Here is a 22,894-nt window from a genome sequence, read left to right as displayed (position 1 = left end):
TCCAAGTGACCATAGAACCTGCCTCACAGAATTTTTTGAAAATTAAATGAATTGGTATATTCATAACATGCTTAGAATATTACCTGCAAAGTAGAGGTGTTATATTTTTAATTAAAACTAAAATAAATGAGTTGGGAAGAGTGATGGCTCAGAAAACATGTGGGTTTGTAGGACAGGCTTAAGGGCCCACTGGAGGTGTGTGGTTGATAATGAAGTGAAACCAGAAAGCGTGTATGTTGAATGCTTTCCTCTTGCTCTGTGCTCAGCCACCTGGGTGCGGGAGCGGAGCTGGTGGACAGCGGGGTCTAAGCAGGATTGGGTTTTGGTCTGTGATTACAATAAAGAGTGGGGCAAGGGAGTCGAGGGTGCGAGCAGATAGAAGGCTGGACCCGGAAGCCTCAGGTGTGCAGAGCTGAGACACAGGAAGAGGTGAGTGACAGCCGGAGGTGAGAAGGGGGCCGTCAACAGCAGGTGTCCGTGAAGGATGCGGGAGTTGGGGGTGAGCTGGGAAAAGGGAATGTGGTGATCAGAAGGTAGGGTGTTTGGAACTGAGATGCTAGAGGAGATAGAACTACAGGTAGCGACAGGGTCAGGAGCATAGCGGTGGGAGTGAGTGGCTGAGAGGAAGTGGAGGTGAGGTCTTTGGAGGTAGAGGAAGTGAGAGCCCAGTGCATGTTGGAATCGGCCCCGCAGGAGAACGGACCGTATGCTCAGTCTCCAGTACGTAAAGCATGTAATCTGATGACAGGAGCTTCTGAGACAGGCTGGGACCTGGGACCCTTTGCTGCAGTGCTTGCACCTAGACAAACATCTCCTCAAGCAGCAAAATACAAAGACACTATAAGGGACTAAAAATAACCGCGTGTATGTGCAGCTGGGGCAAATTATGGGCAGCAAGATACAAAAAGACCAAAAAGCCCAACTGCCACTTCTGAAGAGCCGGGAGAAAAGCAGGGGGTGGGGGGGAACAAAAGCAGGGTACTGCTCATGCCCCCTGCACACAACACCACCAAGGGGGTCGGCAAACCACCTAAGCTACCCGTCCGGCCAGACCCCTGGACGCATCCCTCCCCTCCCCCCATAGAAGGAACCAGCTTGCCGCCCCCCACAGTGAGCGAGCGAGCAAGGGAACCTGTTACTTGTTCTCACTCCCCTCTGCTGTAGCAGGGTCTCCAATAAGCCTGGCCTGAATTTCTTGTCTGGCCTCTGATCAATTTCTATCGATTAAGGAGGCCAAGAATCCTGGTCAGTAACACTTTGATGGTGTGTATGTATGCAAGACAGAAGGACAGCGATCTGGAAGAGGCGCTGAGGAGCAAGGAGGGCCTCACCCCACCTCAGGCTCCAGGTAAAGGAGAGGAAACCGAGGAAGCAGTGTCTCGGGGGACGGGGATTTTCGGCAAAGCAAGAAGAGGAAGGAATGTTTGAGAGGCGTTTGAGGACAAGGCGGTGGTGATGGACCAGGATTTCAAGAGCACAGTGAAGGGTTTCAGGAAAGGAGGAAGGAAGGAACTAGGGAGGCGCTGGGCCCAGGGAAAGAGATGTGTCTCCCAGAAGTTTCCAATCCCTTGCGAGCAGTGGCTGTGTCCAGCTGGGCCAGCAGAGGGCGCCCAGCGCCCAGCGTGAGAGCCCATGGCCTAACCACCCAGACCAGGCAGAGCCCAGACTTCGCTGGCAGCCTGCTCCAGCCGCTGAGATGAAGCAGACCCTGCCCTGCCCTCGGCGAGCCCGCAGCAAGGCAGGTAAGAGCTCAGGCCTCTGATGAGAGGCAGGAGGAGACAAGTCACACAAGGAAGAGAGAGGCTGGGTTCTGTGGGACCCAGTCGATGGACACTGGATCCAGGCAGGCTTCCTGGAGGAGACAACTCTGGGTCTGTGGTCCAGTTGTAATGTGGACATGTCTAGCAAGCAGTGCATGGCTTAGCTGGGGACGTTGGGACAGGAGGCTAGTTTTTAATGATGTTTCCCTTGAGACCAGGGAAAGGTACGGCCCCTTCTGGTGGATTGAGGGGTCCTGGGAGGTTCTGAACAAAAGAGAGTGGTGACTAAAGTGCCAGCCTCAGTTATGCTTTCACTTGCTCCAAAAGGACCCCTCAGGAACTACCCCAGGCTCTCGTCATCCATAAGCCTCCACTGCCCCCTCCCCCTCTTCCTGCCTGCACTTCATGGAGGAAATGAAGGCCAGTGGCACCCACCTCCTGCACTACCTCCCCACCACGCACCAGCTCTGTCCCTGCAGGTTTAAAGGGAGAAGATGTCCAGCAGGTCTCTCCCTTGAGGGACCCATCCTTTCCCCTGGCCTCCTCCAGAAACTGTGCTCCGACATTGTCTCCATCTTGTCCACACCAAGGCTTGCCAGCCTCTGAGATGCTCAGAGCTCTTCCACCCTGAAGATGAATGAATGAATAAACAGAACAAAGGCCCCTCTATCACTTTACATGTGCCAGCCACTGTTTTAGAAGCTGGGTTGCATCACTGAACAAGGTAGACAAAACTCCTGCCCTCATGTCGCCCTCACTCTTGGAGAGTAAAACATAAGAAACCGCTAAGTCAAGTGTGCAGTATGTGAGGTGGTGACAAGAGGCCTGGAGAAAAGTGAAAAGGGAAAGGCTGCGGGGAGAGCTGCACTTTTTAACAGGGAGGTCCAAGAGGGTCAGCCCCTACGCTATTCCTGTGGCTTCCTGCACACCTACCGCCTCCCCTACGCCCTGCCCACGGCTCTGCTGGGCTTCTCCACTAACCCGAGGACCACCGGCATCGGGGCTGTGGGGTGGGGGCAGGGAACCAGTCTGTGAGAAGGGCCGATTCCTCGGACTGACCCAGAATCTCTAGGAACATGACCGGGAATCTGCATTTCATGAGCTCCCCAGGAGAGTCTGAGGTAGCCCAAAGCATGGGAGCCACAGGTTTACTCCCTGAAGCTGTAACACTGCTTAGAGTGGTCCAGATTGCCCAGTTCCACTCTGCAGCCGCCAGGCAGATCCATGCCTCTGTGCACACTGTTCCCTTCTGGAATGCCCTTCCCAACGTTCTTCACCTAATAACTCATACACATCCTTCAACAGCCGCTCAGAGTCACCTCCTCCAGGCAGTACTCCCAGAACAGGCAGGCCTAGGTAGCAGATGGGCAGGGCCCAGGGCTGGGATCCAAGGCACCGATCTAATCCCAGTTCCACCACTAAACCCATGGTGTGACCCTGGGTGAGTCACTGCTCCTCTCCAAGGCCCAGTTGATTCATCAGTAAAATGGTAACAGTAATTCCAACCTCAGCAGGGAGACGTGAGGCCAAATGAGATGACACATCTGAAAATGCTTTATAGCACAAACAGAGGAGAGCGCTTCATCACATTAGACACGCGTGGAGGGAGAGGGCAGACGGGGGCTGTAAATGGTTGGGTGGCAGCGCCCCCTCCACACAAACACCCAGCTGTATCATGGACTGGCAATTTGGATCCAAAAGACCCCAAGGACATGCACCCAATTGGCATCAAGTGCCCTGAGGTCTGGGATGAAAGGAAAGAATCCGCAGCAGCCCCAGGGCCCCAGGGCAGGTGGGAGCCGGGGGACCAGGAAGAATGTGCCGTTGGCAGCTCCCCAGTCACTAGCCCTCACCCCCAGGCCAAAATACCTCCATCACCTGCTGGTCAGGGTGTTAGTGGTGCAGGGAAGGCAGCCATCTGAGCCTGGGGGGAGGACCCCAGAAGCCCTGCAACCCAGCGCGGCAGTAGCCACCTCTGTCCCCTCCCAGGCCTCGCATCAGCACGTGAGGCACGCAGGCAGGGCTGCTAGCCCCTTATGGGGTGAGGAAACTGAGGCCAGGGAAGATCCTACAGGGAAAAAGAGGTGGAGTCTGGCTCCCCTTCCCTAGACAGGGAAGATCAAAGTGTTCCCTGGGAGGAGTCCCCTGGTGGTCTCATGGTTAGGATTCTGTGCTCTCGCTGCTGTGGGCCGGATTCAATCCCTGGATGGGGAACTGAGATCCCGCTAGCTGCACAGCGCAGCCCAAAAAAAAAAAGTGCTCACTGGGAAGAGGTCGGGCAGCATTCACTGGCACCCCGTTATTTCACTGGGGAAAACCGAGGCTCAGGTAGGCGGCTTGAGCTTCCTAACTCAGAGGGTGAAGGAGGCAGAAGGAAAGAGGAGGCAGGAAAGGAAGAGAGGGAAGAAGACTGGAGTCACCGGGATGTCGAGCTGCTCCAGACTGGTCTATCCCATTCTAAAGAGAAGGTGGAGAGCTAGTACCCAGATGCCTCCCCCAAGGGAACGCTGGTGTAGACCATCCTCATGGTCCAGTCTCCTCCCATCCCAGGAGAAAACCCTGCTGCCCTTAAGTGTCCCTGGCGCTATCTCTGCCCCCGCTTCTCCAGGGCAGTTTCCTCTGATGCATCTCTGCACGCACTACCTCCTGGGTGAAGATCAAATGAGCCGGCACACGTGCGTGACCGAGGACGGCACTGCCGAGCGCACAGAGCAATGCTGGCTGTGGTCCCGACTGCCGTGTCCGCAGGCGGCACAGCTGCGACCCTGGGCACGTTTGCCAAGAAGAGGATCAACCGTGCTCCCTTAGTGCAGTTTCCCTTTCATTCTCTGCTGGCATTTTTTCCTTCTTTCTTCTGCTTTTCCCCAGGGTCACTTTCACAGAGATAATCCCAGGTTTGTTGTGGGAAGAGATGGCAAGGTCGTTTGGGGTAAAGGTGTTTATAGCCAATACAGGTGCTGCCCGACGTCAGCCCCACCTGCAGGCCCCACGGCTGCTCCGTCCTCCGGGGGCCTCATGCCCAGGTCCCAGCGCGGCTCTTCCTCCTGGTCATCCGGTCATCAGCCTGGAGCTGGCTGAGAACCTGCTTGGCAGGCTCGTCAGCCGGAGAAGGTCTGGACCCTAATCTGAGGGTGAGGGTGGACTGTCCTTTGGGAGCTGAGGGACATGCCTCTGCCAGGAACACGGGGTCTGGCCTCAAAGCCCAGAGGGAGAGGTGGGGCCTTCAGGGTTGCAGCAGGGGGAGGACAGGAGAGCCAGAGAGGGTGTGGTCCAGCCCCTCACAGCCACGCTGGGGACCTTTCGAGGTTCACCTCTCCTCACAGAGCCTCAGGTTTTCATGTTTCCCTGGCACCGTGACGTCGGTCCTGCCCCCCATCCTGAGGCTGGAATCATACACTGTTTTGGATGGGACCCGTGTAGGTGAAGTCCAGCCTCCCCCTGGGGGCTTGAATCTGTTCCACAGGTGCCCATTGAGCCTCCCTTGAATTCAGTGGTCAGATAGGAGTGAATTACTTCCTGGAGGCCCAATATTTTATTTATTTTTTAAAATAGAACTAACATCATTGTTACATTTTCCTAAATTGTTATTTTCTGATCATTATTTACACGTTCATTATATACACTTCAAAAAGAAGAATCTCATCACCCGGAGATAATCACTTCAATTTCTTTCTATTCATACGTGCACATAGATAAAGGGTCATATTCTGTATCTGTTGGGAGTGAGTTCAGCTGCAAGCACAGTAACTTAAATAAGTAGGAGTTAAACGTTCTTACATAGCTAGAAGACCAGAGGTTGCTGGCTTTGGTTCACCAGTTTACAGGTCCAAAATCCCTATGATTCTTTTAGCCTTTCTCTGGTGGTTGCAAGACAGCAGCTGCAGCCCCAACCACTGCATCTGTATTCAAGGCCAGCAAAGCTAATCACAGCTGCCTTTTTAATCAAGAAAATAAAAGCTTTTTCAGAAGTGACTCCAACAAATTTCTTTTCAGGTCTCATTGGCCAGAACTGTCAGTAAAGAATAGGATTGTCATCACTGGCTTTGGGTCGATCGTAGTTGATCGCCTGGGTGTAGACATGTGATTCCTCCAAACAAAATGAAGGAAGGAGGGAATTAACAGTGTTTGCTGCATTCTGCTTTATAAGGTGTCTTTTTATCAATTATATATCACGAACATCTTTCCACATCAAAAAATACAGGGACATAGGGAAAAGGGGGATTGAAAGAAAGAAAGTAGAATGGTGGTTGCTGGGGAGCAGGGAGGGGACAATGGGGGTTACTGTTGAGTGGGTACAGAGTTTCAGTTTGGGAAGATAAACCTGGAGATGGGTGGCGGGGATGGTTGCACGGTAACATGAATGTACTAAACAGAACTGAACTGTACACTTGAAAATGGTTAAGATGGTAAGTTTTATGATATGTGTATTTTACCACACTAAAGAAGTACAGACTCATTTATTCGTTTAATAACTATCTGCTGAGGGCCCACAGGAACTGAAGTCAGCACCGAGGACATAATATTGAACATAATAAACAGAGTCCTGGCCTTCACAGGGCTTAACAGCGGATGGGGAAGGCAGAAAGTCACCCAAGAAATTCACAAGTGAATGTGAAACGGCAGTGATCACATATGCTACCAAGGAGAGGTGGGGGAAGGGGGTGTGATTCAATCAGGAGGGTCCCCATTTTAACAGCTGTACACCATTCCCTCGCAGAGCTAGTTGCATCGTTATTTCAACAAATCTCCTATTGCTGGATGTTTAGATTCTTTCCACACTTGAGCTGTCATCAATACTGCCACAGTAAACACCCTTCCCAAACTCCATCTTAGTGCACCTGTCTGATTATTTCCTTGGGATAGGTTCCTACGTGTAGAAGTGCGGAATCTTGGGGCAGCCCACGTGCTGAGGCACTTAGCCTATGTTGCCATACTCCTCCCCCCAGAAGCTCGCATCATTTCTATTCCCACCAGCGATGTAAGAAATCACCCTGTTCCTCCACATTCTGCCAACAGCGTCTGTTATCATCATCTTTGTAAAACGTTGCCAGTGTTACGGGTTGAAACATGGTTTCTTGCTGTTTTAATTTCCATTCCTTTGATTATTCCTTTGATTGACCATATTTTCGTTTGTTTCTTTTATGGGGTCACAGATCTTTCCTGTGAGTGAACTCCTTTTCTTTTCCTGTCTGATTTTTAGCACTATCTATGTGAAGGATTGTGACCTCCGTCTGTCAGATGTTGCCGCCACTCTTTGGGCAGCTCTGTGTGTGCCAAGGTCCTCCTCCTTGGGAGACTGTAGCTGTGTACTTGTCATCCAGCCCACTGGGGCTCTCTCCAGGGTGACATCCACAGCCCTTCCTGGTCAAGTCCCCACCTACCCACCCATGTCCTCTCTAGCTGTCCTCCCCATCTATCCTAAGCTCTGCTCACACCTACCCCTGGGTCACTCCTCAAACACTGCGGGGGTGACTCTGGGCTCCCTGCCTTTGTGTAGGCTGCTCTCCTCTCCCTTTCTCCCCCAGTGAGCCCTCAGGACGTAGCTCGGTGCAAGTCTGAGAAGCTCTTGCTGACTCTCCAGGTGGGGTCAGACCCCTACTGGGCCTCCCTCTGCCCAGCACTGACCACTCTGACCTGTCACTGCTCATTCTGCAGCTACCCCAGGGGAGGGGGGCCTCCAGCTAGATAGGCATGGGCCAGACGCATCTCTCTGCCCCCAGTGCCTGGCACGGGGGTGGCGCCAAGCAGGTGATTAGAGAGTGCTTGTGGCCAGAATAAATGAATGAATGAATAAATGAATGGATGAATGAATGAAATCGACCCCTCGCTGTCTCCAGGCTGGTAGACCAGGCATCCAAAGCCTGCTGCTGCCCGCCTACCCTCCACCCCAGGTCTGCTCTCATCAGGGTTAACGTGAGGATATGCAGGTGGCTTGGGAGCTTTCACCACCTGCAGAATCACCTATGGGGCCGGTTATCTGACCTGGGCACTTACTGGGTCCCTTGGACCCTCACCTGCCCTTCCCCTGGGCTCTCTCTGAACTGAACACTGCATTGATCAGGGCTCTGGTGACTTGGATAGAAGATCCAGCCTCTGCCACATAGCCCCCTGCTCTGCTGGGCTGGTCTTGTGGTCAGCAATGAGGAATCTGGGACATTGGCTCCACCAAGCTTCAGTCCTGACCTAGCACCCACCCAGCTTCCCCTCCACAGTGGAAAAAACCTTTCCCATGTCAGGTTGGGAACTGGAACCCTGCCACAGGTCGCGAGCTAGCTTTCTTGCCACCCATATGTGCCCTTCCATTCTCTTTTGCACATACTAACCAGAATATGTCCTCACCATTCCTTTCTTCATGTCACTCCTCTGCTCAAGAACCATCAGTGGATCCCACTTGCCCATCAGATAGAATGTGAGCTCTGCAGTAGGAATTCAAGAAGTCCTGTGACCAAGCTCCAGCCTCATTCTCTGACTCCGTCCACCATCTCTCCAGCCAGACTAGCCTCCTCCAGGTTCTTGGGATCACATCTTCTTCCTTCTTTCCTACGGAACTTTGCCTGCACCATGCCTTCTGCCTGAGATACCCTTGCCCTTTCGTCTTACCCATCTAATTCCTGGCTTGCCACCCCACCTCCTCTGGGCCATCTTCCAACCCTTCTAGTCCTTGTAACTTGTTTAAAAACAAAAGAGTAAGCCCTTCTGCACTTTAGAATGACGTGGCTTGGCTTCTTCACACTTCAGACCATCCCAGACCTCTTTGTGGGTATTTTAGGACACTGCACTTTTAAAACTTCCCAGGAGAGTCTGACGCCACCAGCCCAGCTGGGTCCATTGACCTGCATTTGGGAAGTGCTAATAATACAGTGCTTGGATGCCAACCTCAAGTCCACACTGGCTCCTGATGTCTACACGTTGTGCACATTCCCTTCCTCCCTGCAAATGGTAATGATAATAACTACCGTTTACTGAGGGCTCACCAGGCACACTCTGAGCACTCGATACGCGTGATCTCATCTAATCTTCATATGCGATTAGGTAGATATTATTAATCTCACTTTATTGATAAAGAAATTGAGGACCAGAGAGGGTAAGTCTCTTGGCCAAAGTCACACAGTTTGCCAGGGGAAGCCCAGACTCAGGACTGGTTATGCCAAAGCCTGAGCTCCTCAGCCCTGTGCTATGTGGTCTCTGCAATGGGGCCACGAGCCTTCAGGGTGGCCGTGTGGTTCAGTTCAATTTGGGTCAGTTCCATCCTCTTCCACCAGCACTATTGCCACTTGCTTTTGCTAAGTCCTGGGGATAGAAAAATGGGTAGGCAGAGGCCCCTGTCCTTGAAGGACATCCCAGTCCAGGTGAGGAGACCAGCACACACACAGTCACGTAAGCAGCGCTGGGACCAGAGCAGTGCACACCCTTTGGGAAGGACACAGAGGAGAGGGTGGGATGCGGATGGGTTCTGCCCCAGTGGGGGGAGCAAGGCTAGTTCAGGCTCCAGGGAACAGGTGGAATTTGAGCCTTGAGGGATGATAGAGAAGTGGAGGAAGGGCATGAAGAAGATGGGGTCACGGGTGAAGTGTCCAGCGGCTATGGCACCGGAGGAAGTGGTGGACAAATTGGCTGAAAAGAGCCTCAAACTCCAGGCTGAGGAGTCTGGGCTTATCCTGTGGGAAATAGGGAGTCATGGAAGGTATGGGAGCAGGCGTGTGTCTGCCCTGAGCACCAGCAAAGGGAAAGACACAGGTAGATGCTCAGTGCAACCTTGCTGCCTGAATTATTGAAGTGTGTCTTTCTCCTGTCCTCACTAGGGTCGAAATCACCTGGAACTATTGGACGAATCCTGCCGGAAGTGGAAGCCCCTATGGCTTCATCTCTTCTCCCCCATTTAGCCCTTCTCTGGGAGAATGGGCAAATTATTCAGTCTCTGAGAGCCTCCATTTACTCACCTGTAACGTGAGGGCGCACGCCAGCCTTGCAGATTTTGAGGGTGAAATGAGAAATGTGCAGGTGAGCACAGCATAATAGGTGATTGTGGGTCTTGCTACATGTGTGGACCAGGTGGCATTGGAGGAAGAGCACAGGCTCCAGGACCCATGCTGGAATCCCAGCCCGGGCCCTGGGATGCCCATCTCTCAGGGCTGGTGGGAGGGTTCCATTCAGGGAGCACCCGATACTTAGCAGATGCTCAGCCCTTTGTTTGCTTCTTCGTCTGCCCAGACACAAGTAGTCCTTTTCCTTTTCCCTGTCCCTTAGCTCCCTGTCTCTTGCTGTCAGCTCCTCTGCCCCTGAGCGCCTGGCACACCATAGATGTTCTGTACCCTTTGCAAAGAGCTTCCACACACATCATCTCCCTGGTGAATCCACTCACCCGCTATCGCATTTATAAGGGGGACAGAGTTAATCCCCACTGTGCAGGTGAGGAACTGAGACCCGGAGAGGGAAGGAAGGACACAGACGCCGTTCAAGCACCTATGATGTGTTGGAAACATCAGCCCATTAGTTCTTCCTGACGTCCGGAGAGGCAGGTATTATCCTTCCCACTGCATAAATGTGGATGTTGAGGCTCAGAGAGGGGCAGTAACTTGTCCAAGGTCACACAGCGAGGAACTGGCAGAGGCTGAGTGCAAACCCAAGTCTCTCTGACTCCAAAGTCTGGGATTTAGAGCAAACATTTGCAATGTGGAGTCGACGGATCTGTCCCCTAGGGCTGTTGAGAGGACTAAATGGGGTAATCGGTGCGAGGGTGACCAGCACCCTGCTTAAGGACCAGGAGTAGAAGTGGAATCTTGTCTACCTCCCTCTAATAGTATAGAGAACAGGGTCACCACATGCCCAAGGTCACAGCAAGCAATCACAGAGCCCAAGCTCACTGCCCCCAGGATCACTCTTTCCTAGTAAAGGGCAGGGGCCATCCCTCCCCAGAGAGTGGAAACTTCCCAAAGTCCCTCTGACCTGACAGGAGGGTGGAAAGAACAGGAATTTCTGCCATGGTACACCAATCCGGAGCCTGGGGCTGAGAGCTGGAATCCCAGGGTTTGCCAAGGCCATTCCACCAGGCCCTTGCGGCACCGCCCCTGCCCCCGGGGACCTGCATGAAGAGAGGGGGCCATCCCAGGGGCCCAGGTTCTTAGAGGACTGAAAATTGGCAAGGTCAAGGGAACAGAGCACAATGGAGGTGGCAAAGCAGAGAGTTGGGATGGTTGGAGCTGAACAGAGGAGCAGCCGCAGACTCTTCTTTTCAAATGAAATCCACAGCACATTCTGCTCCCCAACTGCACCAACCCACAGTCACCAGCAGGCCCCAGAGGAGCAGGGAGGCTGAGACAGAAAAGCAGCCTGACGGCCAGGAGCCGGCCCGGCCCTCACAGCTGGGCCCCGTGGTCTTCTGATGAAGTCGAACAATTTCACAGAATATCAGTGTCAGACAAGGTGCTCTGTGACCACGATGGGTCAGGACACATCCAGACCACCGGTAGCTACCGGCTGAGCAAAGCAAAGAGGAACATTGTCCAAATTATGTCAGTGACCACACAACCCTCTCCTGGCTGGAGCATGACTGCGGCTGCTTTGCCAATTGCATCCTTAGCTTGGTCTCCTACATAGGATTGATTAAGATGCCCCACCACGGATTAGCCCTGCTTCCCAACAGCATCCAATCTGCAGCCCACTTCCTCAGACCCGCCCCCAAGTCACGTCACACAAGCCCAAATCCCATATAAGTCCCTTCTCACACCCTCTTACAGAGACACCTCATAGATCGCATGGGGTTTCTCCCCTCGCTGCAATGAGCCACAAACCCCACCATTAACCACAGGCAAGCTCCTGGTGTTCCTCACCTGCAGGGCACCAGCAGACGGACCTCATCAGATCCCCCACCGCCCCGCGCCGTCGCCACCACCACCTAACCCTGCAAAAGGCAAAGCCCGGGATCCATCCCCTCCCTCCCACAGGTGAGGAAAGTGAGGTCCAAGCCCAAGGTCACAGAGTAGGGTGAACATGTACTTTACCGTTCCAAGGGGATACTTTCGAGGGTGAAAGGACGCACTACTACTAACTAGGCGGGGACAGTGGGCCTAAACCAGAACTGTCCCGGGCAGGCCAGGCGAGTGGTCTCCCAATCAGGCAGCAAGAAAGTGGGGGAGCCGGACGGGGGTCGAAGACTGGCCCGGCCATCTCTGTCCCTGCGCCCTCCCGGGGACAGGGTTCTCTCTGTGGACGGGCCTGGCAGCCAGAGACCCCCTGGTCTGGGGGTGCGCTGCCGTGTGGTGCCTAGGCGTGGGCCACACCCAAGTTTCCACGCACACAGCTGTCCCAGCCGGCCACGCCACTGTGTTTGGTTTTCCAGAGAGTTCCCTCAACTCTCTGGATGCCTCATTTATCCTGCCCAGAGGGGGACTGGGGGCGTGGGAGGGGTTCACATAAAAGAATCTGCAGGTGAATGAAGGTGACCGCCCTAAACACTGAAAACTTTTTTATTTTAGCCTTTCACACTGGTGTTCTTTCTGATGCGGTCACCCGTTCCCTGCGGGAGTGAGCTGAGCGCAGGGACGGCAGTGAGGGAACATCTGTTACAGCAGAGCCTTTCCTCCAGGAGGTAGCAATGACCCAGAAAGGAGAGGGAGGGGGTCCCAGGGCTGTGCCCTTCACTTGGCCGTGACCCCAACCCTGACCCAGAGGCCCAGCCCAGGTGAAGGCCAGCCCTCCCGGAGGCCCAGGCTGCAAGCTCTGAACGTGGGGACGTAGGATGAGGTAGTGCCACCATCCCTTTGATGGGGCCCAGAGGGGCTTTGCAGAGATCAGCCTAAGAAAAGCGTCACTCGGTGATGCAACCATACGGTGATACCTCCAGGGGCTGCTCAGGCAGCTGGAGCTGTTTGTCCCTGCGCTCGATGGCCCCAACGGTTGTGTGAGTGTCACTCTGCTGCCTCTGGTGTGACAATTTTTAACTCCTCTGTTCCCACCTCAGTTTCTGCTCTGCACTCTGTGCTAACTTACAAGGCACCAGGCTCAGTGGACTGGGAGCCCTTCGAGGGTGAGAACTGTCATCAGTTTGTGTCTCTCTCCTCCTAAAGATCCCAGCTTAGCATCTGGCACACAGTAGATGCTCAGTAAATGCCACCTGAACCAAATTAGTTAAGTCGGGAGTCTGAGACCCAGGGAAGTGGGGGAGGCAGCATTCCCTGCAAAAGGCTCGTGGATTCTGGTCACTTCTGTACATGCTCAGTGACCACCAGCTGGGCACAGGAGAGACCGAGGTGAGTAAAGCAAAGGTGCTGACCTTGAGCAGGCAGCCATGCTCCATGATAAATGCGCAAGGCCCAGAGATGGCCCAGGGGTGGCACACGGGAGCCAGGACTAACTCGGCCCAGAAGCGGTGACATCAGAAAAGCCTTCAGAAGAGGGATGTCTGTGCAGTGGTCTGAAGGATGAGCCTGAATTTGCCCGGCAGACAGGAGACAAAGGGCATCCGGGCAGAGGAGACAGCTTGGCAAGGGCATGGGGCAGCAGGGTGAGCGTGGGGTGGGGCTGACCAGGGCGAAAGCTGGGAGGTCAGCAGAGGTCACTCATGGAGGGTGTTGGATCCCAGAGCTACAGGAGCCATAGGAGGGATGCGGGCCGGGGACGTTAGCTCTGAGTGAAAAGAAATCACGCCATCCCCCGGCTGGACTAAAAGACACAACAGGAATAAGAGCCCTGAGAGGCCTTCACAGAGGATCGGGGACACGGGGGTAGCACCCAGGAGGGTTCCTGTTCAGAGGCCAGCTCTGGGGGGAGGCAGAAAGGGCTCTTGAGGGCCCTGGCTGCTACAGATCTTCTCAACTAATCATATTTGACCTTCAAATCTTTACAAAAGGTATTAATAATTCGAACAGCAATGGCCCAGTAATGTAATCATCTCCTCCCTGTGCATTTCTGTGCAGTTCTCAAAATGCTCTCGGGTCCACTGTCTCCTGTGAACCTCCATCTAACCCCATTTTGCAGGTAGTGAAATTGAAGTCCTGTGTGATCACATTGGGGTTAGACCCAGAGCCAGGCTAAAACCCAGGGAGCAGTTCCGTGTCAGCCCTGGGCGTCGGGCTCAAAGTCCAGTTCCTTGTCCGGAAGGGGGTCCCCAGGGCTGTCGGGAAGCCCGTAGTACAAGTCTTCCTCTTCCTGTTCCGGCTCCTCTGTACCTGCGTCCGAAGCCTCCTCTTCCTCCCGCTTTGTCCTCGGGGGTCTCTGGCAGGAGCTGGGCAGGGCTGCCACCTGTAGCTGCTTCTCTGGAGGCACATCCTCCAACGTTGGGGCATCAATGAGGGCAAAGTCATGGAAGCGGTCCAGCCGGCACCTGCAAGCCTGGGGCTCCGGGGTTGCAGGCCGGGGCTCCGCCCCCTCAGATGGTGCCAGGTTGGGGCTGCTGCCCTCACTGGAGCCCACGTCCAGGTCATCTTGGAAGGAAGCCAAGGGTGCAGGGCCCTGGGGACAGGTCGGGGGGCTGCAGGGGCAAAGGCGGAAAGGGCGAGGGTAGCTCTGAGTCAGACTGCCTGGGTCCAAATCCTACCCACTAGCTGCAAGGCCCAGGGTAGGTGAGTTCACCTGTCTGGGCCTCAGTTCCCTCCTCTGTAAAATGGGGGAAATAACAGCATTCACTCCTATGTTTATCCCTGAGGTTTACAACAGATAATGAACGCAAAGCACTTTGCACAAGGCCTGGCACATAGTAGGTGCTCAAGAAATGGGCCTTTATTATGTTATCCAAACCAGGTCACTCCTCTGCCTCTCCAATCACTTGGAGGTCTCCTCTGGGCCCACAATCCCTATCACACCTTCTGTTCCCTTGTGTGCCTCCCCCATTGGACGAGGAGCTCCTGCAGGGTAGGGGCTGTCAAGGGCTGGCAGGGAGTAGGTACCCAGTAATGCTGGTGGATGAGTGACTACGTGGATGAATGAGGAACCCAGTTCATGAACAGCTGGGGACAGGGTGGGGCGGGGAGTGACCTGACTGAGGTCACAGAGCACATCAGTGGCAGAGCCTGGATTTGAACTCAGGTCCTCTGGCTCCCTGCCCTGGCCCCTCATGACGAGTATTCGGACAACTCTGAGGTAGGACCGATTATTCCCATGTGGGGAAACTGAGGCTCAGGAAGGTGAGGGACATCCGTAGGTTACACAGCAGAGGAGCTGGGATTTGAACTCAGGCCCATCTAAGCCAAGACCCATGTGTCTGCTACCCCTGCTGCTTCTCAGGGTGTCCCCAGCCTCTCTACTCCCCAACGTCCCCAGCCACCTCTTAGTGGCCACACCCCTCCTCCTTCACCCCAGCACCCCTGCGCTCCGTGCACTCACCCGGGCCTGCCCTGACTTGGGTCTCTTTCTCCCTCGTCCTGGTCCGAGCCCCTGTGGATGACCACGGCGGCTTCCAACAAGGCCTGAGGGTCGCGAGGGCCACCTTCTCCTCCATCGCTGGCTCCTGGCTGTGGCCGTCCCGGCTTAGGAGCCAGGACGGGGTGGGGGTCTTCACTGTAGCCCATGACCTTCATCTGCATGTGGCTGAAGTCCGGCAGGCTCTGGTCATAGGCGGCTTCCTCCCACAGCCTGACGTAGGGGGTCCGGGGGCTGCGCGGGGGCACAGCAGACAGCGGGAGAGAGAACAGGCAGGTGGGCAAAGATTCGATCAACAGATGTCAGTGCCGTCCCCTGGCCCACCTGCTCCGCGCACCGGCCCCCCCCCCCCCCCCGATCTCAGAGAAGCGTCTGCGGGTGGTTACTGTACCCAGTTCATTGATGAGGAGGCTGAGGCCCAACAAGTTAAGTTGAGCGGCAGAGCTCAGACCCTCAGTCCAGTATTCCCTTCACCCGCGTCTCCAAAGCTAACTCCAAGGCTGCGGCTGTCAAATGAAGACCAGCTCGCGTTGCCTGAGCGTTTGCTGGGTTCCAGACGGTGGCCTGAAGCCTTTACATTTATCATCCCATTTATTCTGAATGACACCTTGAAGCAGAATGGTCGTTCCCGCTTTTCAGATGAGGACAGAGCAACGGTAAGAACCAGCTACTGAGTGTTCCTTGCAGGCCGGGCTCTATCAGTTAGCTCGTCTAACCCTCTCTGTAACTCTGGGAGATACTGGAGGAAGCTGAGGCACAGATACCTTAGCTGGCTTGCCCAGGTGGTGCAGACCTAGGGGGTGGTACTGGGGCCCCAAGCACCCCTTTCTCCACTGCTCTCTACAGTCCAGGGCTGGGAGCAGCAGGGAGGAGCGCAGGCTCAGGGTGGCCTGAGCCCCTGCTCTGTTCTAGCAGCTCTCCCTGTGTGCCCAGTCCTGAGGCTGGCCCCCACACCCACCCACCCAGATCTGGTCTGGTGTTGACTCCCCGTGAGGTTTGGGGCTTGTGATTGCACTTCTTGAGCCTCCATTTCCACATCTGTATAATGGGCCTGCCACCCCCCTACCCCACAGGGTTTCTGTGAGGACTGAAAGAAGAAATGGGCACAAAACGCCTGACTTGCTCTCTGGTGCTTTGGAAGCACTTCCTAGTGATGATGGCAAAGGCTTCTAGAGGGCCCGCTATGCCCCAGGCTCTGTTCTGAGCACCTGGCTTATTAAAGTCCACCATCCATATCACAGGTTCTGCATCCGCACATTCGACCAACCGTGGATCTAAAATATATTTTTTTTAAGTTCCAGTAAGTTCCAAATAGCAAAACTTGAATTTGCCACACACTGGCAACTACTTACATAGCACTTACACTGTATTTACAAACATTGACACAGCATTTACGTTGTATTAAATATTATTAGTAACCTAGAGATGATTTAAAGCACAGGGGAGGATGTACACAGATTGCAAGCAAATACTAAGCCATTTTATATAAGGCACTTGAGCATCTGCGGATTTTGGTGTACGTGGTGGGAGAGGGTGTCTGGAACTCATCCCCTACAGATACTGAGGGACGGCTGTATTATCTCACTTAGCCCTCCCTGAAACCTAGGAGGAAGGTACTATTAGTATCCCTATTTCACAGATGGGGCAAAGAGAGGCAGGTTGCTTTCCCAAAGTCACCCAGACAAAAAGTAGCAGGGCCCCAGGGCTGTGCCTTGGCCATCAGGATGCCTCTTGTTTGCTAGAGGAGTAGTAGTCACCGCTGTGTGGGATTTAGGGTCACACCTATTTTTGATTTCTGGTCTGCCACTACTTCACTGTAAGACAGGACAAAAATCCCTGAGCCTCAGTTTCCTCATCTGTGAAATGGTAATAATAAAGCTCACCTCATAGAATTGAGAGGTCAAAACAATCCATGATTTCTGATAGTATGTTCTCAGTAAGTGGGAAGGCAAAGCCAGAGCCTGGGGCAGGGGAGAAGACTGGCCTGAGGGGCTCACTGCCCCTCCCCTCCCTCCACTGCCCCACCCCTGCCCCAGAGGGCCCAGCACCCACCTCTTCATCTCAGCAGTGAGCCCATTTTCCAGCAGGCCCAGCGCCTTCGGTGACAGGATGCCTTGGAAGTCAGAGTCAGCGGGTACGAAGGTGATCTGCAAGGCAAAGGGGAGAAGGCTTCTCTGCAGCTGCCCACACACATCCGTGGTCACTGCTCCCCCAGAGCACGGGCCTAACATCTCCACATACCCTAGGAGACAGGCCTGACAAGGGAGGCCACCCCGTCTGACAGGAGGGTGCCTGCTCAGGGCCCAGCACCTGTGGCCGTCGGATGTCTGGGTTCCTGCTCTCACTGGCTCTTCATTCACCCAGCACCCATGCAGCATCAGCTGTGTGCCAGGCACTCTTCTAGGCACTAGGGGGCAGCCATGAGTAAATGAGACGAACACCCCTGCCCTGGGGGAGGTCATATCTTGTCATTTCCAGGGGTTCTCGTCCAGTGCCCAGCACTTGCCCGACCCGGAGTAGGCCCTTCGTCCGCATCTGATGAGTGAGTGGGAAGCAGTTCATGTGTTTCTTGGCACAGACAGAGGCTGCGGTGGGGAGGACAGAGAAGTGGATGGCTGAGGTTGTGCCTATACTACTGAACTGTTCACTTAAAAATGGTTAAGATGGTAAATTTTATGTTATGTTATATTTTACAATTAAAAAATGTAGGACTAGTAATGCCTGTCTCCTGGATTCCATGAGATAACATATAAGGAGTCCCCCAGCACAGAGCCTGGCACACAGTAGTTGCTCAGTAAATCATAGTTTGATGCTACTGAAGATGAAGTTACCTGACTTCTCTAAGTCTTGTTCTCCCCAGCTGAAAATTTGTTCAACAAATATTTGATGAGACCCCATTGTGTCATGCCAGGTTCATAAACGGCAGCCCCTTTTCTCCCTTTCCCGTAGAGTACGGTGAGAGAAAGACACTTGTCTGCACCAGGAAAGCACCCAATCCTGCTGGGGAGAAGGGAATGATAGATGGATGTGTTCTTAGAACTCCTGTGAGGGGTAAGCTTCCCCCAGATGTCTGGAAATGAGGGAGGGGCCTGGGTATCTTCCACACCCACTTAGTATGTCCCGCACTTGCCAGCTGACTCTGTATTTCCTAGAAGCTGCCCCTTCCTCCAGTCTTCCTCCTTCTCCCCATCATCATAATCACCACCACCACCATCATCTCCATCAACATCATAATTACGTCATCACCAGCAACATCAGCACCGGCGCCTTCATCACCATCACCATCATCATCGTCACTCTACAGCATCATTATCATTGCCACTGTGAAAAGCCTGGAGGAGGAGGAAAGTCCTGACAATCTTACAACACAAGTTCTTTTAAGAAAGAGTGACAGGCAGAGTTGAAGCTGGGGAGGGGAGATCAGATCATAAAGACCCCAGAGCATCAGGCTAAGAAATTCAGCCTTTAATCCAGAAGCAACAGGAGCCCTGGAGGAGTTCTCAGCAGAATACAGAGCCAGATTTGTGTTCAGGCAGAGTTCCGAGCAGTCCCCAAAGGGAGGGAACAGAGGGATGGAGGGAGGCCTGTGGAGAGGACCAATCCATCAGCCACCAATCAGGGGCCTGGTCCTGGGCTCCAGCAGAGCAGGCAGGAGTGGGGAGTGGGCGACTTGTAGGCAGAATCAGAAGCCAGACAGGGAGAGGCCCTGCTTTCCCAGACGATCCTTCCCCTTCTCCCAGTTCCCCTGCCCCATCTCAGCTAATGGGCACAGCATCCCTGACAGTCCCACCTGCTAGATTTGCCCCGATTCCTCCTTCCCTCTCAAGCCTGAGGCCCAGCTGACCACCAAAACTGACCAAGTCTACTTCAGAAATTCAATAAAATAAGCTGGATGGGAGGACCAGGGCCACGCCCAGCCACGACAGGTACTATATGTTTGGTGAACTGGGAATGTCTTCTCAGCTCCTACAGCCTTGGGTTCAAGTTCTGCCTTAGTCTAGGAAATGATCATCCTCCCTTGGACCGAGAAGGAGCCTCCCCCACTGGCCTGGTTGCGCTTGAACGTTCCTCCTCCCAGATGTCAGCCTGATAGCTTCCTCGAACTGCAAAGCTGCTCACAGCCGTCCCTCATCCCATCCGCTAAAGGGTCAGGTCCAAACTCCTCAGCATGGCATGCAGGTCCCATGGACCCGAGCCCCACTCCCTCTCCGCCTTACTTCGCTCCCCACGCCCTCCGGCAGCCAGGCTGACCCGCTTGCCTTGTCCTTTCACCTCATGTCTTTGCTCGTGCGGTTCCTTCTGCCTGGAATTTCTTTCCCCATCTTTTCTGCCTGGTGAACTTCTACTTAACCTACAAACCCCAGCTCATCTTCCCTGTGAAGCCCACTCCCTCCCCATCAGGCAGAAAACTGTCTCCTCCATGAGACCCCCAGGGCCCCAAAGACAGGGACGGCTTAATTCACATGGGTACTGGCTACCCCTTCCCCCGTATCATAATCGTCTAATTCCATTCCCTTATGTTTATATTTTTTTCAATCCAGAAAATTCCCATTCGTCAGGCACTGAGGCAGGGGAGGATCCGGCAGGGAGGATGGGCGCCAGCATTTGCTGAGGGCTCTGATGGCCCAGGTTCCAATGAGACAATGTGGGAGACCGGGACCCTCGTCTAGCACACCTCCCTGGTTTACGACACACTTCCCTCCCCTCCTTTAGTGTTCCAGCCCTAACAGCCTGCGTCCCTGAAACACACACCCACGTCTGTGCTCACACACCGGCACACACATCCAGAGACCCTCCCAAAGCCACAAACACCTGTCCTGAGAACGCTGCCTTCGCATTGGCTCCCGGCCAGGCGTGATGCCAGGTCCCCCACCTACAAGCCCCCACTGGCTCCTCCACAGGCCCGGGCGAGCCTCTGCTAAGGCCCCAGAAGTGGGGCACAGGGAGGGGCATTTGAGTCAGGGCCTGGTGGGCACTGAAACCTGTGCCGTTTCTGACCCGCCATGCGGCCTCCACGGCACACGAACACGTGAATCTATCAACAGTTACTCATTAATACCCAGCAATATTCCCTCCTTCCCCCCTCCCGCCACTCCCTCATCCCCACTGCCACCCGGGCACCCTGCCTACCGCCCACAGCCAGCTCTGTGAACGGAGTGAGGCAGGAAGGACACTCCCCCCACCCCACCCCGGCCATCACCTTGCTGTCCCCCAGGGCCCTCTTCTCCCGGTGACCTCTGCTCAGGACACCGAACAGAGAGAGGCGAGTTGACTGTAAACTGCTGGGTAAACGACCACAAACCAGCCGGGACCGCCTCGGTGCTGAAGGAACGCGCTAACAGCCTGGGGCTTCCCACAGAGGAGACAGGACTGGGAGAGCCGAGCCCGGGCCCCCAGGATCCTCCCCCCTCCTCCCACACCCCAGCACGGCCATCCAGGCAAGAGGCGAGGAGGTGTCTGAGTGTGTGAGGCTGCCTGGGGCCTGGAACCCTGGATGGCAGGACCAGCAAGGCCCTTAAGATGCACACGCTTTCCCACCCCCTCTTCCTGACTCACATATTCTACAAATGTGGAAACTGAGGCTCAGAGAGGGAAGGGGCTTGACCAAAGTCTCCCAGGTAGTCAGAGGCAGAGCCCAAGTTAGAATCCATGCTTCTTTCCTTGTCTCCCTGGGTCTATCTGACCAGCTGCTGTGACCTTGGAGAAGTCACTCAACCTCTCTGGGCACTGAAGGATTACAACTCCTGATATGCCCATTTCACAGGGTTGTTGAGAGGATCACTAACAGTAAGCATGGCAGCGCTTCACCTAAATATAACGCTCTACAGTTTACAAAACTGCCCATCTCTTTTCTGTTCTCCATAATAACTCTGTGAGGCTGGGAGAAATAGGAGCTCGGGGCCTCATTTTGCAGATGAAAGAAACTGAGGTTCAGAAAGATAAAGGCCACACAGAGAGTTTGGAGCAGAGCTAGAACTAGAACTCAAGATTCCCAAACCAGTGCTCTTCCCATCACTAAGTCACTTATTAGGCTAGGAGTTCGTTAAAAGATAGAGCTGCCTAACTCAGGCCATCAAGGTTACAGCTGACCCACCCAGAACACTCAGCAGTCCTGGGACACAGGGATTGCCCTCCCGAGGTGGAGGGCTATGCTTTAGGTGACACACGTCTGAGCTCTGATCCTAAGCCTGACACTTAGGAGCTGTGGGACCTCACTTTCTGAGCCTCGGGCTTCTCTAGTGTAAAATAGAACGTCAAAGGTACCAAAAAGTTCAGGATGAGGACTGAACTGCACCAGGGATGCAGGCGTGCCGGCAGGCAGCAAGCCCTCATAAACTCTGGTTTCAAGCACCTGGACTGTGTGGTGGGTTTTACTGCGTCTCCCCCATGGTGCCTATTTCAGGGCTCCAGATCCAGGGGGCTCCTGATCTATCTCTATGATAAGGGATAGAAGGGTGGATGGATGGACGGACGATGGACGGACGCTCAGGAGAACGGAGATAAGAAAAGAAGGGGGAAAGGGGAAAGGATAACAAGATGATTGAAGGATGGGGGATTGATGCCTGGAACAGAGGCACAGCCCCAGGCCCTCCTGGGCCCTCACCCCCAGGCCACCTGTCCCCACTACCACCTACCTTGGGGTAGCACTGGCACATGCTCCAGATGACACCCCCGATCACCATGACACCGCCCATGGCGTAGAAGGTGCCGTAGACCTGGGGCCGGTCGTGGCTCATGAGGAATGTGCCGAGGGCCAGCAGGAAGAGCCCCAGCATGATGAAGCCGATGCGGAAGGTCTTCTCATCAGCCATTGCTGCCTGGCCAGGCCTGGTCTGTACACCACCCGCAGAGGGGCGCCAATGAATCAGCCAGCCGTCTGCACACGCTCACACCGGAGGAGTGACGCTCTGGGATCACTGCAGATCAGGGCTTCAGGTAGGAGGGAAGGAGGCTCCCTTCGGGTCCAGCTCAGCCCCTGGGAGCACCAGTTCTCCAGGCTGGAGGAGCTACGCTTGGGTGGCCACGTGCTCCCACCTTCACTCCCTCTCACCTTCCCTCTGGGCCCTCCGGAGTGTGTGGGAATCCGAGTGAGGGAGACACGAGGGAAGGAAGGGGAGGTTCCAGGGGCTGGGCCTTAGCCAAGGCTTTGACATCAGCTCATTTGCCTGTTCAGGGCCAAGCTGGGCTGACAGGTGGCCCCGCACCGTCCAGCCACGGGAAGCAGATACCATGCTGCAGCCCCAAGACATCAGAATGCCACTGGAGGATCCCACAGGCTGGCATTTTAGAATCCTGAAGATTCTAGACTATTCAAGGTCATGTGCCCATCTGGCCCCTATTTATTTGACCGTGACTGCGCGCATGGCTCTGTTCTAAACATGTGACACATATTAACTCATTTAAGGAACCCCGTGAGGCAGGTATTACTATCCCTACTTTACAAATGAAGACACGAACAAGTAACTTGCCCAAGGTCACGCAGCTAGAAAAGGCAGAGCAGCTGGGATTTGAACCCGGAGGCCGTGGGTCCACAGTATTGCCACTGGGTGATACTGCCTAACTGTAGCACAAGGGTTAAACGTGCAGGCTCTGGTGGCTGGACAGACTGCCTGGGCTTGGGTTCTGGTTCCTCTATCATGGTGCAGTGTGGTCTTGGTCAAGTTACCTCCTGTGCCTCAGTTTTCCTCCTCTCTACAATGGGGATAATAATAGCAACTCACAGGATTGGGTCTATCCCCAGGCTTGGTCTCCCTGAGTGCCTCTGTCCCCTTCCCGTA

At 54.4% G+C, this 22,894-nt stretch overlaps 1 protein-coding gene across 1 annotated transcript; it reads right to left on the bottom strand.

Annotated features, from left to right (window-relative positions):
- Positions 1–13,814: 13,814 nt before the first annotated feature.
- Positions 13,815–21,928, bottom strand: BSND (barttin CLCNK type accessory subunit beta). Its single transcript, XM_067712460.1, has 4 exons — positions 21,752–21,928; positions 17,169–17,263; positions 15,081–15,350; positions 13,815–14,229 (listed from the first exon to the last, which is right to left on the bottom strand). The coding sequence occupies exons 1-4, from the start codon at positions 21,926–21,928 to the stop codon at positions 13,815–13,817; spliced, it is 957 nt and encodes a 318-aa protein (XP_067568561.1).
- Between the last annotated feature and the right edge of the window lie 966 nt (positions 21,929–22,894).

The sequence above is a fragment of the Pseudorca crassidens genome, chromosome 2 (genome assembly GCF_039906515.1).
Source record: "Pseudorca crassidens isolate mPseCra1 chromosome 2, mPseCra1.hap1, whole genome shotgun sequence".
In the NCBI taxonomy this organism is placed as follows: Eukaryota; Metazoa; Chordata; class Mammalia; order Artiodactyla; family Delphinidae; genus Pseudorca; species Pseudorca crassidens.
Note: the sequence above shows the minus strand (reverse complement) of the source record. Positions and strands in the feature narration are given on the sequence as shown.

What these genes read in the sequence shown, in the direction of transcription:
- BSND (XM_067712460.1), bottom strand. Translation starts at nt 21,928, where the DNA reads ATGGCTGATGAGAAGACCTTCCGCATCGGCTTCATCATGCTGGGGCTC. An exon ending in TGTGCCAGTGCTACCCCAAG is followed by an intron (nt 17,264 to 21,751) that starts GTAGGTGGTAGT and finishes TTTGCCTTGCAG; the next exon opens with ATCACCTTCGTACCCGCTGA. An exon ending in CCAAGTCAGGGCAGGCCCGG is followed by an intron (nt 14,230 to 15,080) that starts GTGAGTGCACGG and finishes TTGCCCCTGCAG; the next exon opens with CCCCCCGACCTGTCCCCAGG.